At 41.6% G+C, this 14,307-nt stretch overlaps 1 protein-coding gene across 2 annotated transcripts in view; it reads right to left on the bottom strand.

Annotated features, from left to right (window-relative positions):
• The window catches only part of LOC114653683 (sodium/calcium exchanger 1-like), a 581,045-nt gene that overhangs the window by 16,179 nt on the left and 550,559 nt on the right, over nt 1-14,307 (bottom strand). For both annotated transcript variants that reach the window (XM_051932578.1, XM_028804143.2), the window contains one exon: nt 758-1,030. In XM_051932578.1, coding sequence (XP_051788538.1) covers nt 758-1,030 — 273 coding nt within the window. The remainder of the gene's footprint in view (nt 1-757; nt 1,031-14,307) is intronic.

Here is a 14,307-nt window from a genome sequence, read left to right on the forward strand (position 1 = left end):
TAAGAAAATCTTAAGAAACTTTCAGAAGAGGATACACTACATGAGCATAAAGTTCCGAGTCCTTAATCCCGTTCATTAAATAATACCAAAAGTTGAAGGTTAATTAGGATTAGCATCATGGTTATACACTTATGTGGACAGAAAGCATTTCAAAAGAACCATGAGGAAAAGGAAAAGGGTCCATCATCTTCAGCCTAGTGCTAAACAGAGCAGTAGGGTCTATCTCAGATGCCATAATGGAAGGCCTGATGTTAGAATAGTAGAACAGATTGGTATATTGTAGCCCAATATTGGAAATGTACATTAGTTTGTTATCTGAATGTACAACAAATTTTATGTCACTAATTATATTTTAATTTAAATATTGTCCAACAAGTGCAAGTTTTTCTAGCCTTTTTAATACTACTCAGCTTTCATGTCACACCATAATGAGAGGATAAAGGTACATGTATTCAACAGTCATTGCAGGCTACTGCTTTGAGGTATAATTAAGCCCACAGTAAAACATTGCTGAGCACTCTACTGATATTATCAGTATACAAAACATGCAATTTCTAAATGACTTGTTAGTGTGAGTCAACAGTTTTGTAATATAATGATACAATATAACTACATCAAAGTTCTGCTGTTATGGTAGAACTTGGATATACAAAGATGCCAGTGAAATCCTCTTGAGCTTGTAAAAAACACTGAAACTACTACATTTTTAAACTGTATATATGTTGATGAAAATGAAAGACATCATCTTGCTCCTTACCTGGGACAGAGGTGCCGAGAGCCACAAAAACCACAGCAGTAACAGAATCCTTGAGACCCACCGTGCAGCCAAAGTGGGAGGCCAGGTCTCCAGTGACTGCTGTTAAAATGCCAATCAAGGTAATGGACACAATGAAACAGGCCCAGCCATTCCAGTACTCAGTGGGTGGCACAAAGGCAAATAGAACTTTCCAGAACACTGTCAAGAAGTGCATAATGTAGTCAAAGCAGGACGGAAGCCTTTCTTCTCCACTCTCTTCTTCATCATCATCACCTAAAAAAGAAATGTTTAATTACTGCCTCTCAATTGAAGTAAGGTTAGTTATTGTGTTTGCTAATTCAGAGATGTGCTAATCATTTAACCTGCAGTGTGCTATTTCAAGTGGTAAGGAGACTCAGCAGACATACATCAGCATGTATAATCATGCTGAATTTAGGTAACTGCAGGCTGATGAACAAAAACGGCATTAATTGGTACTATTCGAGTAATAAATATCATAGATGAACACTTGTCCAATACTGTTAAAATTTATTTATATATGACAGGAAACAATTTACTGGAAGAAGAAGTTAACTACAGTATGTATTTTTAACGGTGATATTGTGACTCAGTGATTTATGTTGCTACTTGTGGATCCAGCATCTTGTGCTAAAATGCCACACCTGGGGCCTCATGTGTAAATGGTGCGTACGCACAAAAATATTGCGTATGAACATTTCCACGTTCAAATCGCGATGTATAAAACCTAAACTTGGCATAAAGCCACACACATTTCCACGGTACCTCATACCCTGTTGTACGCAAGTTCTCCGCACGGTTTTGCAGACTGGCGGCACCCAACGTCAAAGCACTGCTACTGTTCCTGTGTGGTTATCTTTTCTTTTTCAGATCCACATCCCTGACGCGGCTTTATAAATACACTGACATTAACCACATGTTTTTTATTAGTTTAATGCGTCTGATTGTAATTAACCTGTAACAATATAATGGTCCACAGAATGGTCAAACTATTCCAAATACCATAACTGCTTTAGTGTTGTTACTTTCACTGCACCTTCTTCTTGTTCTTTTAGCTGCTCCCATTAGGTGTTGCCACATCGGATCATCTTTTTCCATATTATTCTCACTGCACCACTCGGAGTATTTATATCACTGTATCTGAGTGTGAATCACAGCTGTACAGCAGCTGATCGGAAAGAGAATTATCGGTATACAGCATCAAGCACACGCTGCCTCAGCCATTCGCTATTTGAACTGCTCTCATCCGACAAACGCTTCAGAGTCTTTCCTGTACTGACCTCGCGGTTCTCAAACAGTTTCATCCCAAGAACTCTAAACGCACACAATCAGTCCATCAAGTGCTCCTTGTAGAACTGTTTGTACTTATAAGTACAATTACCTCACTGTAAACTTGCGATACAGTTATAATACTGCACAACCTGAGCCATTTTATAAAGCGCGTATTTACATATGATGACGATATCATTTTTAAGATGAATTATGTTATGTTTATTATATTATACAGATAAAACTTTAACTACATGGTGCCGCAGCGCTTAGTGAGGAGCTAGAGCTTAGTTCACGGATTGTTCCTGCCTTGCGCTGTATTCTTGCTGTGGCTGGCACGACACTGGAAGGATAGATGGATAAAATAATTAAACATTATGAAGATATTTCAATGTTCCTTAAAAGTTTTGAAGAATCACGTTCTAAGCTTACAGATGGCTTAACGTCTATTACAGAGCTCATTGTGTGTCGATTGGGTATTTGGAGAAAGAAAAATAAGGACAGGAATTGGGGGTTAGTACGTTTAAAAGAGACAGTACTGCTGCAATAAAGTATTTCATCGAAAGTCGCGCATGGCGCAGCAAGCATCTTCCGTGAGACATGAACAATCACTGCGACACCGTGTTCCCATGTTTAATAACATGCTTTAACTCCTACCATCATGAAAATGATATCACGTATACATCTCAGTATTTTAATTATTCAGAGAGCTGTAATAATACGAATGTAATGGATTCTGTGTCCTGTCGGAGGAAGAGAAAGCCCGGAAGCACGTAGTGATTCACAAACATAGAAGATCAAATACAATACAAAGCATTTAACGTGCTACTTTAGTTATGATGGGATTTGAGAAACTAGTAAATTAAACGATTTTAAGATGAAGTTAATGATGTTCTACTTTAATGACAAAATAAACTAAGTGATTAAAGTGAAAATTTCGAGATTAAAGTTGACATTTCGTGCTTTTTTCACACTGTGTGCCTTTTTTTTTTTCTCAGTACCCTAATAAGCTTTAATATGACACACAGACGGTGGGCTACGACTCGCCTTTTCATGGTGACTTTGATCTCTGACAACTTCTTTTTTATTTCATGCACTGTGCGACTTTGTGAACTTGAGCTTTCGAGTTTCTCTGACACACTACGTCACTCGATCCACTTCCTTTTGTTGTTTACACCACTGTTTAAACCAACAACTAGTACGTTTATCTTTGCCTCCATTTGGTATTCACTGAAATTCTTCTATTTTCCCCCGTGTTTTTCCCATTGTCTTTTACACATAAGGCTGATCTTAAGGGCTATTTATATTGATTTGCATATTCAAAGAGGCGTAATTCTGGGATGAGTTGGGGTGGGACAGCAGGCGCGTGCACGTGCGTTACTTTTCACGCTGACCAGGATTTATGTAGCGGAAGAACATGGAAGTTGGCGTTCACACAGATTTATGCATCTGGATTTTTTTGTGCGTAAGCACATTTTCGCTTTTGTGCTTACGTCATGTCATAGTGCGAATTCTACGCATGGCGTTATGCATGAGGCCCCTGATCTTTGTCAGTGTGGAGATGACGCATGATCCCTGTGTCTGTGTAGGTTTTCCTCCAAGATCTCCAAAGACATTGTCCTTAAGTTAACCAGTGATTCCACACTGGTCCTGTGTTACTGTGATTATGGGTGAGTGTTTGAGTGGAGCCTTTGACTGGCTATCTCGAAACCTTGCGCCCAATGCTTCCAGACTAGCACCCCTCCAAACCTGAGATAAGATTAATCAGGTCTGAGAATATTACATTGTTTTATAAACAAGAAAAGAAAAGAATGAGGAAAAATATTGTGTAAGCATAGCTAGAAGCTGCAAACGTCCCCAACGGCAGAAGAGTTTGAGTGGCTAATGCATTAAGATATATTGCTAGGTTGAGGGAATGTTTTAAATAATGACTTTTAACATTACCAGTAACAACCAAAACAAAGGTCAAACACGTAATGTTAAAATTATTTTAGAAGCCGATTCAATGATCTACATAATTAATTTGTTTGCCTTCAGTGACATATGAGGTAACTCTCAGCCTTCACCTGCTTATCCTGCCATGCAGTGCAGATGTAGCTCTAGCTTCACAAATAAAGCCTGGGAATGCCAATATGAACTTTCAAACCCTCTGCATATTTTGGTAACAATGCTACATTTTAAATACTCATTCACGTTATACAGAAAACAATTTCTTAATTCTTCATGGTTGCACAGTGGTTAGAACTGCTGCCTCAGAGCTTCAGAGACTTGAGTTTAAGTCCTGCTATGGCCACTATCTGTATTCATGGAATTATTGTTCCCATGTCTAGGGGATGGAAATATATTGAGTTCTCTTTTGCTTTAAACACTTATCCCAAAAACAAGCATTTTAGCTAATTAGTAGCTCAATATTGGCCTAGTACAAGACCGTACAACAGTTTGGTGTTCAGTGCAGGGTTGGCTTCTGCCATTGTTTCAGTGTTCTCAGGATAAGCTCTGGTCCTATCCAATGATGAATGGATGGATGGATTGATGAATGGATGGAGTGTAATTGGTTTATCTATTCTAACCCCTACTGCATGTGGGTGGCAATGACATCAGTTGCTAGTTTATATTCTAAGATTTTGAACCCAAACTTTATTCTGTCAAATTTTATCTATGTAAGGTTAATGTTGATAATTGATGGTGATCTTTAAAAGCACCTGCAGATTATTGCAATAATGGTCTGAAAAAGTTCAATGTCAGTACCTGTAATTTATAATTTATAGACTCTTGAGTTTCTGTGTCATTCAAGTAACCAACTAATGCAATTTCCAATGTATCTCATAAGAATAGAGGATGACATTATTTTTTTAAATTGTGAAATAAACAGATAAGTGCAAGTGTAAATTCAAGAGTGATGTGGTATTCACAGTGCACCGCCTTACACAGAATACCCATTGCAATAATAATAATAATAATAATAATAATAATAATAATAATAATAATAATAATAATAATAAATCTTTTTTAAAAGCACCTTTCAAAGTACCACTGTATATCAATATACATAACATTAAACAGTCCATTATACAACATCCATCCATCCATCCAGCCATCCATCCATCCTCTTCCGCTTATCCGAGGTCGGGTCGCAGGGGCAGCAGCTTGAGCAGAGATGCCCAGACTTTCCTCTCCCCGGCCACTTCTTCTAGCTCTTCCGGGAAAATCCCAAGGTGTTCCCAGGCCAGCTGGGAGACATAGTCCCTCCAGCATGTCCTGGGTCTTCCCCGGGGCCTCCTCCCGGTTGGACGTGCCCGGAACACCTCACCAGGGAGGCATCCTGATTAGATGCCCGAGCCACCTCATCTGACTCCTCTCGATGTGGAGGAGCAGCGGCTCTACTCTGAGCCCCTCCCGGATGACTGAGCTTCTCACCCTATCTTTAAGGGAGAGCCCAGACACCCTGCGGAGGAAACTCATTTCAGCCGCTTGTATTCACGATTTCGTTCTTTCGGTCACTACCCATAGCTCATGACCATAGGTGAGGGTAGGAACATAGATCGACTGGTAAATTGAGAGCTTTGCCTTATGGCTCAGCTCCTTTTTCACCACGACAGACTGCAGATGCCACACCGATCCGCCTGTTGATCTCCTGCTCCATTCTTCCCTCACTCGTGAACAAGACCCCGAGATACTTGAACTCCTCCACTTGAGGCAGGATCTCGCTCCCAACACTGAGAGGGCACTCCACCCTTTTCCGGCTGAGGACCATGGTCTCGATTTTGGAGGTGCTGATTCCCATCCCAGCCGCTTCACACTCAGCTGCGAACCGATCCAGAGAGAGCTGAAGATCAAGGCCTGATGAAGCAAACAGGACAACATCATCTGCAAAAAGCAGTGACCCAATCCTCAGTCCACCAAACCAATGCGGACCAAGCTCTGACACCGGTTGTACAAGGACCGAACAGCCTTTATCAGGGGGTCCGGCACCCCATACTCCCGGAGCACCCCCCACAGGATTCCCCGAGGGACACGGTTGAACGCCTTTTCCAAGTCCACAAAACACTTGTAGACTGGTTGGGCGAACTCCCATGCACCCTCCAGGACTCTGCTAAGGGTGTAGAGCTGGTCCACTGTTCCGCGACCAGGACGAAAACCACACTGTTCCTCCTGAATTCGAGGTTCAACTATCCGATGGACCATCCTCTCCAGAACCCCCGAATAGACTTCCAGGGAGGCTGAGGAGTGTGATCCCTCTGTAGTTGGAACACACCCTCCGGTCCCCCTTCTTAAAGAGGGGGACCACCACCCCGGTCTGCCAATCCAGAGGCACTGTCCCTGATGTCCATACGATGTTGCAGAGACGTGTCAACCAAGACAGTCCTACAACAACCAGAGCCTTGAGGAACTCCGGGCGTATCTCGTCCACCCCCAGGGCCCTGCCACCAAGGAGTTTTTTGACCACCTCGGTGACCTCAGTCCCAGAGATGGGGGAGCCCACCTCCGAGTCCCCAGGCTCTGCTTCCTCAATGGAAGGCATGTTAGTGGGATTGAGGAGGTCTTCAAAGTACTCCCCCCACCAACCCACAACGTCCCGAGTCGAGGTCAGCAGTGCACCATCCCCACCATATACAGTGTTGACACTGCACTGCTTCCCCCTCCTGAGACGCCGGACGGTGGACCAGAATCTCCTTGAAGCCGTCCGAAAGTCTTTCTCCATGGCCTCCCCAAACTCCTCCCTTGCCTGAGTTTTTGCTTCAGCAACCACTTAAGCCACATTCCGCTTGGCCTGCCGGTACCTATTAGCTGCCTCTGGAGTCCCACAGGACAAAAGGGACCGGTAGGACTCCCTCTTCAGCTTGACAGCATCTCTCACCACCGGTGTCCACCAACAGGTTCGGGGATTGCCGCCACGATAGGCACCAACCACCTTACAGCCACAGCTCCAGTCAGCCACCTCAACAATAGAGGCACAGAACATGGCCCATTCGGACTCAATGTCCCCCACTTCTCTCGGGACGTGGTCGAAGTTCTGCCGGAGGTGGGAGTTGAAGCTACTTCTGACAGGGGGCTCTGCCAGACGTTCCCAGCAGACCCTCACAACACGTTTGGGCCTACCAGGCCTGACCGGCCTGACCGGCATCCTCCCCCACCATCGAAGCCAACTCACCACCAGGTGGTGATCAGTTGACAGCTCCGCCCCTCTCTTCACCCGAGTGTCCAAAACATGTGGCCGCAAGTCCGACGATATGACCACAAAGTCCATCATCGAACTGAGGCCTAGGGTGTCCTGGTGCCAAGTGCACATATGAACACCCCTATGCTTGAACATGGTGTTCGTTATGGACAATCCGTGACGAGCACAGAAGTTCAATAACAAAACACCACTCGGGTTCAGATCGGGGGGGCCATTCCTCCCAATCACACCCTTGCAGGTCTCACTGTCAATGCCCACATGAGCATTGAAGTCTCCCATCAGTACGAGGGAGTCCCCAGAAGGTATGCCCTCTAGCACCCCCTCTAGGGACTCCAAAAAGGGTGGGTACTCCGAACTGCTGTTCGGTGCATACGCACAAACAACAGTTAGGACCTGTCCCCCCACCCGAAGGCGGAGGGAGGCTACCATCTCATTCACCGGGGTAAACCCCAATGTACAGGCTCCAAGTTGGGGGGCAATAAGTATGCCCACACCTGCTCGGAGCATCTCACCGGGGGCAACTCCAGAGTGGTAGAGAGTCCAGCCCCTCTCAAGGAGAGTCCAAGCTGTGCGTCGAGGTGAGCCCGACTATATCTAGCCGGAACCTTGCAAACTCGCGCACTAGCTCAGGCTCCTTCCCCTTCAGAGAGGTGACATTCCACGTCCCAAGAGCCAGCTTCTGTAGCCGAGGTCCCCGCCTTCAGCCACCACCCAACTCACACTGCACCCGACCTCCTTGGCCCCTCCCATAGGTCGTGAGCCCATGTGAAGGGGGGCCCACGTTGCCTCTTGGGGCTGTGCCCAGCCGAGCCCCATGGGTGCAAGCCCGGCCACCAGGCGCTCGCCATCGAGCCCCACCTCCAGGCCTGGCTCCAGAGGGGGGCCCCGGTGACCTGCGTCTGGGCAAGGGAAAACGCCATCCAAATTTTTTAATCATCATAGAAGGTGTTTTGAACCGCACTTTGTCTCATCCCTCACCTAGGACCAGTTTGCCTTGGGTGACCCCACCAGGGGCATAAAGCCACGGACAACAGAGCTCCTAGGATCATTGGGACACGCAAACCCCTCCACCACGATAAGGTGGCGGTTCGAGGAGGGGCATTATACAACATCTCTATATGTATAAAATCCAATGTTTTTCTGTCTGTCTGTCCGATTTCACGAGAGAACTACTTAACAGATTTAGATCGGGTTTTTTTTCTAGAATTTGCTTGAACATTCCGGTTGATTTTGCGACTTCTGTAATGGTGCTACGAATCATAGTTCACTTGCAGGAGCGATATATTTACGCTAATCCGAGAGAGAGTCTGCAGGCCAAGGGGAGGGGGAAGCGTGACGTCAACAGTAGGGAGCCAGGCAGAGCCCTCCTCACTGTCCTGTTTCACTACTATGTGGATGGAGCCATGGGGAATGACTAGTAATTAATAAGATCAAGATAAAGCAATATTAAAATAAGTTTTAAGTTTAGATTTTAAAACTGAAAGTGAGTTACATGTATGGAGTTCCAAAGGCAGGGCATTCCATAACTGTGGCTTTAACACACTAAAAGCCGTATCACCCATAGTGTGCAATCTGTACAGTGGAATGGTTAACAGCCAGGTGTCAGAACAAAGCAAGTGTGATGGAGCATATGGGCATAATAAGAAGACAAGTAAGATGGGTCTAGACCATGAAGCACCTTAAAAACTAAAGGGAGAAGTTTACATTGAATGAGGAAAGGGACAGGTAGCCAATGCAATTTTAGAAGTGTAGCAGTATTACGCTCCCAAGGTTTTAAATGTGTAACCACCCTTGCCGCTGAAATTTCTACATATTGTAGCTTTTTTAGGCTCCAAGAAAGGATATTAAACAACACTGCATTACAATAGCCAAGTCATGAGGTGACAAAAGCATCAATAAGTGTCTCAGTTTTAGTATCAAAGAGCAATGGATGCAGCCTTGAAATCTGTTTAAGGTGGAAAAAGGCAACCTTGGTAATATCATAGATAGATAGATAGATAGATAGATAGATAGATAGATAGATAGATAGATAGATAGATAGATAGATAGATAGATAGATAGATATTTAAGGGGAAATTCACAATATAATATGTGGATCAAAGGATATGTGGGATCAAGAATAACACGAATAATTTGAATCTGTGCAGACAAATATATAATAAAGCCTGAAATTTCTACTGAGACATTATCTGTTTTCCTTAAAGTGCCAGGAGACGCAATAAATAAAGTCTCGGTTTTATCACTATTCAGTATGAGAACATTTTCAGGCAACCAGTGTTTTATGTCAGCCAAACAGGCAGCCGATGCAGGAGGAGGTAATGTTTGCATATCTGTGTGTAAATAAATCTGTGTATCATAAGCATAACAATGAAACTGTAGATTGTGCCATCTAATAATGGAACCAAGAGGAAGCATATGGATGATAATGAGCAGAGGACCAAGAACTGATCCTTGAGGGACACCCTGAAACAAATAAGATGGGTCAGACCCAAACCTACTGACAGCAACAAATTGCTGTCGGCCTTTAAGGAATGATTCAAACTATGCAAGAGCACTTCCGACAATAACTCATTCTCAACTCTAAGCAAAAGAATGTCATGTTGTACTGTATCAAAAGCAGCAGTAAGATCTAAAAAGATTATTAGTGTTAAAAGACCACAGTCGCCTATGAGTGCTGGCTCTGTACTGTGATTGGCCCTAAAACCAAAGTGACATTCCTCAAACAGGTTATTAGAGGCAAGATGGTCTTTGAAATGGCCTGCGACAGCAATTTCTAAGGTTTTACTAAGAAAGGGAATATTTGAAACAGGTTGATAGTTTTTAAATCCCTCAGTGTCAAGTCCAAGTTTATTGGGCATAGATCATCATTAATAGTGTGTGTATTATTATTATAGCACAATGGGAGCATATTTTATGTGAGTGCTTAGTTATTTCACATATACTTTAGTTATATTAATATTTTTATAAAGTAACAAATAAAATTTAACTCGTAGATCATCAAAACGTAAGCCAATATCTTTAGTAACTGAATTGCAACTTATGAAGAAGGCAGAAGAAAGATAGTAAAATCATTGAGATTAGCACCTGGGGCCTCATGTATAAACAGTGCGTACGCACAAAAATATTGCGTACTCCCATTTTCATGCTCAAATCGCGTTGTATAAAACCTAAACTTGGCGTAAAGCCACGCACATTTTCACACTAGCTTAATCCCTGGCGTATGCAAGTTGTCCGCTCAGTTTTGCAAAGTGGCGCCACCCAGCATTAAAGCAGTGCTTTTGTTCAAGTGTGGTTTCCCTTTCTTTTTTAGATGCACATCCCTGATGTGGCTTTATAAATACACTGAAATTAACAGCATATTGTTTATTAGTTTAAGGCATCTGATTGTAATTAACCTGTAACAATATAATGGTCCACAGAATGGCCTAAACTATTCCAAATACCATACCTGCTTTAACGTTGTTACTCTCACTGCACCTTCTTTTTCTTCTTTCAGCTGCTCCCGTTAGGGGATGCCACAGCGGATCATCTTTTTCCATACTACTCTCACTGCACCACTCGGAGTATTTATATCACTGTATCTGAGTGTGGAATCACAGATCTACAGCAGCTGATCGGAAAGAGAATTATTGGTATACAACATCAAGCAGACGTTGCCTCAGCCATGCGCACTGTCTATTTGAACTGCTCTCATACAGCAAACGCTTCAGATCCTGTAGGGACATTGTGGTTCAGAAACAGTTTCATCCCAAGAACTATAAACGCACTCAATCACTCCATCAAGTTCTCCTTGTAGAACTGTTTGTACTCATTAGTACAATTACCTCTCTGTAAACTTGTGATACAGTTATAATATTGCACAACCTGAGCCACTTTATAAAGCGCGTATTTACATATGATGAAGATATCATTTTTAAGATGAAATGCAGCAAAATTTGTTTATTACATTATACAGATAAAATGTTAACATCATTTAAATAATCTATATAGTTAATAATTAAACATGTGAGAACACAGTGTCGCAGCGCTAGCTAGTTCACGGATTGTTCCTGCCTCATGCTGTATTCTTGCTGGGGCTGGCGCGACACTGGAAGGATAGATGGATAGAATAATTAAACATGTACTACAAAGATATTTCAATGTTCCTTAAAAGTTTTGAAGAATCGGCTTTCTAAACTTACAGATGGATTAACATCTATTACAGAGCTGATTGTGTGGCGAATGGTTACTTGGAGAAAGAAAAGGAAGAACAGGAATTGGATTAGTACGTTTGAAAGAGACAGTACTGCTGCAATAAATTATTTCATCGAAGGTCGCGCACAGCGCAGCAAGCACCTTGCGGGAGGCAGGAACAATCTCTGGCCAGCTTGTCACTATCACTGCGACACCGTGTTCCCATGTTTAATAACATGCTTTAACTCCTATCATCATGAAAATGATATCAAGTATACATCTCAGTATTTTAATTATTCAGAGAGCTGTAATATCACGAATGTAATGGATTCTGTGTCCAGTCGGAGGAAGAGAAAGCCCATTTAAGAAGCACGTAGTGATTCACACACATAGAGCACATAGAAGAACACATAAAAAACAAAGCATTTAACGTGCTACTTTAGTTACGATGGTATTTGAGAAACTAGTAACTTAAACAATTTAAAGATGAAGTTTATGATGTTTTACTTTAATGACAAAATAAACTACGTGATTAAAGTGGAAATTTTGAGATTAAAGTTGACATTTCAAGCTTTTTTCTCACTGTGTCCCTATTTTTTTTTTCTTTTCTTTGTACCCTAATAAGCTTTCATATGACACTCCGATGGTGGGCTACGACTTACCTTTTCACGGCAACTTTGATATCTGACAACTTCTTTTTTATTTCGAGCACTGTGCGACTTTGTGAACTTGAGCTTTCGAGTTGAGAGAAACTTCCTTTTGTTGTTTATACCAAATTTCAAATTCGACGATCTATGTAACATTTCCTGACCGATCCTTCAGCTCAGTTTAAAGGGTTAACAACTATGTCGAGTTCAGCAGAAATCTCAGCCTTTTCATTTCTTTTTTCATTTTGTCATGGAATGTAAAATACAAGATATCAGACAGATGAGCTTCTCTTCTATTTTTGGGATCCACAGTTCTTGTGCTTCCTGATGAAGCCAGTGTTGTACAAAGGGTTAATAGCTGTGGTGCGTTTAGCCACATTCTCTGCCCTTTTCTCTTTTTTCCTTTCTGTCTAAATACATAAAATACTAGATATCAGACAGACAAGTTCCTCTTCTATTTGTGTGGTACAAAATCCACGTGTTACTATTCCTCATAGCTGCATTACATGCATTGTACTTCAGGATTCTTTAGTTGTCAGCTCTCCTGTACACACAACCCAAGATAAGATAAGATAAAAATCAAACCTGTTTGATAGGTTGTGTAATGGGACATAGGCTTAAAAAAGACAGGAGTTTTGAGGTAATGTAGTTATACTCACTAATAATGACACCAAAGAGTGGCAATATGCATGTCAGAATTTCAGTGTACTCTGCAGTATATAAATTATAAACTTATAATTGCATATAGTGGACCAATCAACTTCAGTGCCACACAGAAACAATCAGCATTGCATCTCTAGTTAGTTAAGAGTGCAGAACTTGCAGAACTATGTATCTTCAAGGGTAAAGGAGGATAAAATAAAAGGAACCCCCCTAAATATGACCTTCTTCTGAATTTGTATCTGATCATATTTTCTAGCAAGCCCAGTAACAGGCAGTGGTGATTTCTAACAGCATAACTTATTTTTAAATTTTATAATTTTTAAGTTTTATATTCAGGTACCTGCCACAATATTGATTTTAAGGCATTTGGGGTGTCATTAGTGTTGAATAGTAGGCATTGGACCTCCACAGAGACCCCTGTATTTCACATCTCGAAAAAAATTATTATGGGAAGAAACCATTCTTCATGTAATGTAGAAACACTGAACTGAGATCAAATATATCATTGTTAATGAAGAAGGAAGATGGAAGCATGACCACACAAACCCTTTCTTGCAGGAAATGAATGACTGCCATTTATTCTGAACTAGACCAGCTCAAAGCAGTAAAAAGCCTGCCGAGTTTGTGCTTCCTGTTATTACATTCATGGCTATTAGATTAATCACAGAATTTGAGTTTCTGTGCCATCTGACACCTGTGCCATCGATGCATTAGCTTAATGCTGGAGGGGAGGGTGCTATTATGAACAGCCACCCCATGATACAGGCAAGCTATTAATCATAAACTAGAGACAATTACTCCATCACTGGCTTCTACTCTAGTGCATGATATAAGAGGGGTGTCCTCCTAGAATGATAGCATTAAACTTTAATGTGGAGATATTCTCAAAAAATGTGCATGTGTTGACATTTCAAGTATTGAGCACCACACTTTGTTTAAAAACCCTCCATTTATTAGAAGCAGCAGATAAGATGAGCCTAAAATTGAAACATCTGGAGGTAGCCAGTCAAACTCCAAGTTAAAACTCAAATCAGTAATCTGCAGTTCAATACAATTTAATGCCAATGTGGAGTAGTGCTCATTCTCATTTCTATGAAGATCAATCCTGTCATTTAAATACAAGTTTTTTTTTATTATTCTGAATTTTATCATTTCAACCATGGGTGGAAATCTAGGTCTGTTGTTGCATATGCATGCATACGTATCGTTATTATAAATCTGGCTGTCACTGTTTCCTCTTGTAAAGTGTGATTTCAGACTCTGACAATCTTTCCAGCAGATGGAAATTAATTAACATGAAACTAGATTTTAAAAAAATTACAGCCTGATTAAAAAAATCCTTCAGGTTTTCAGCAGTTACTCAGTATCTTTGTCAAAACATTTTTGAAGTTTGTCAGAATCTTGATAGCAGTGTCATGCAAACACACATAAGCAGAGTTCATTTAGTATTTTCAAGCAAACTAATTACATTATGTTACAGTTTAAGAAAAGACTCCAAAATAAAACTGCAGGGCTCAGGAATTTGGCATCGTCTAATTCTTTCCACCCACATCTTTCTCTCCATTAATACACAATTACTGTTATAAATTTAGAAAACAAAA

Source organism: Erpetoichthys calabaricus, chromosome 1, assembly GCF_900747795.2.
Source record: "Erpetoichthys calabaricus chromosome 1, fErpCal1.3, whole genome shotgun sequence".
Lineage (NCBI taxonomy): Eukaryota > Metazoa > Chordata > Cladistia > Polypteriformes > Polypteridae > Erpetoichthys > Erpetoichthys calabaricus.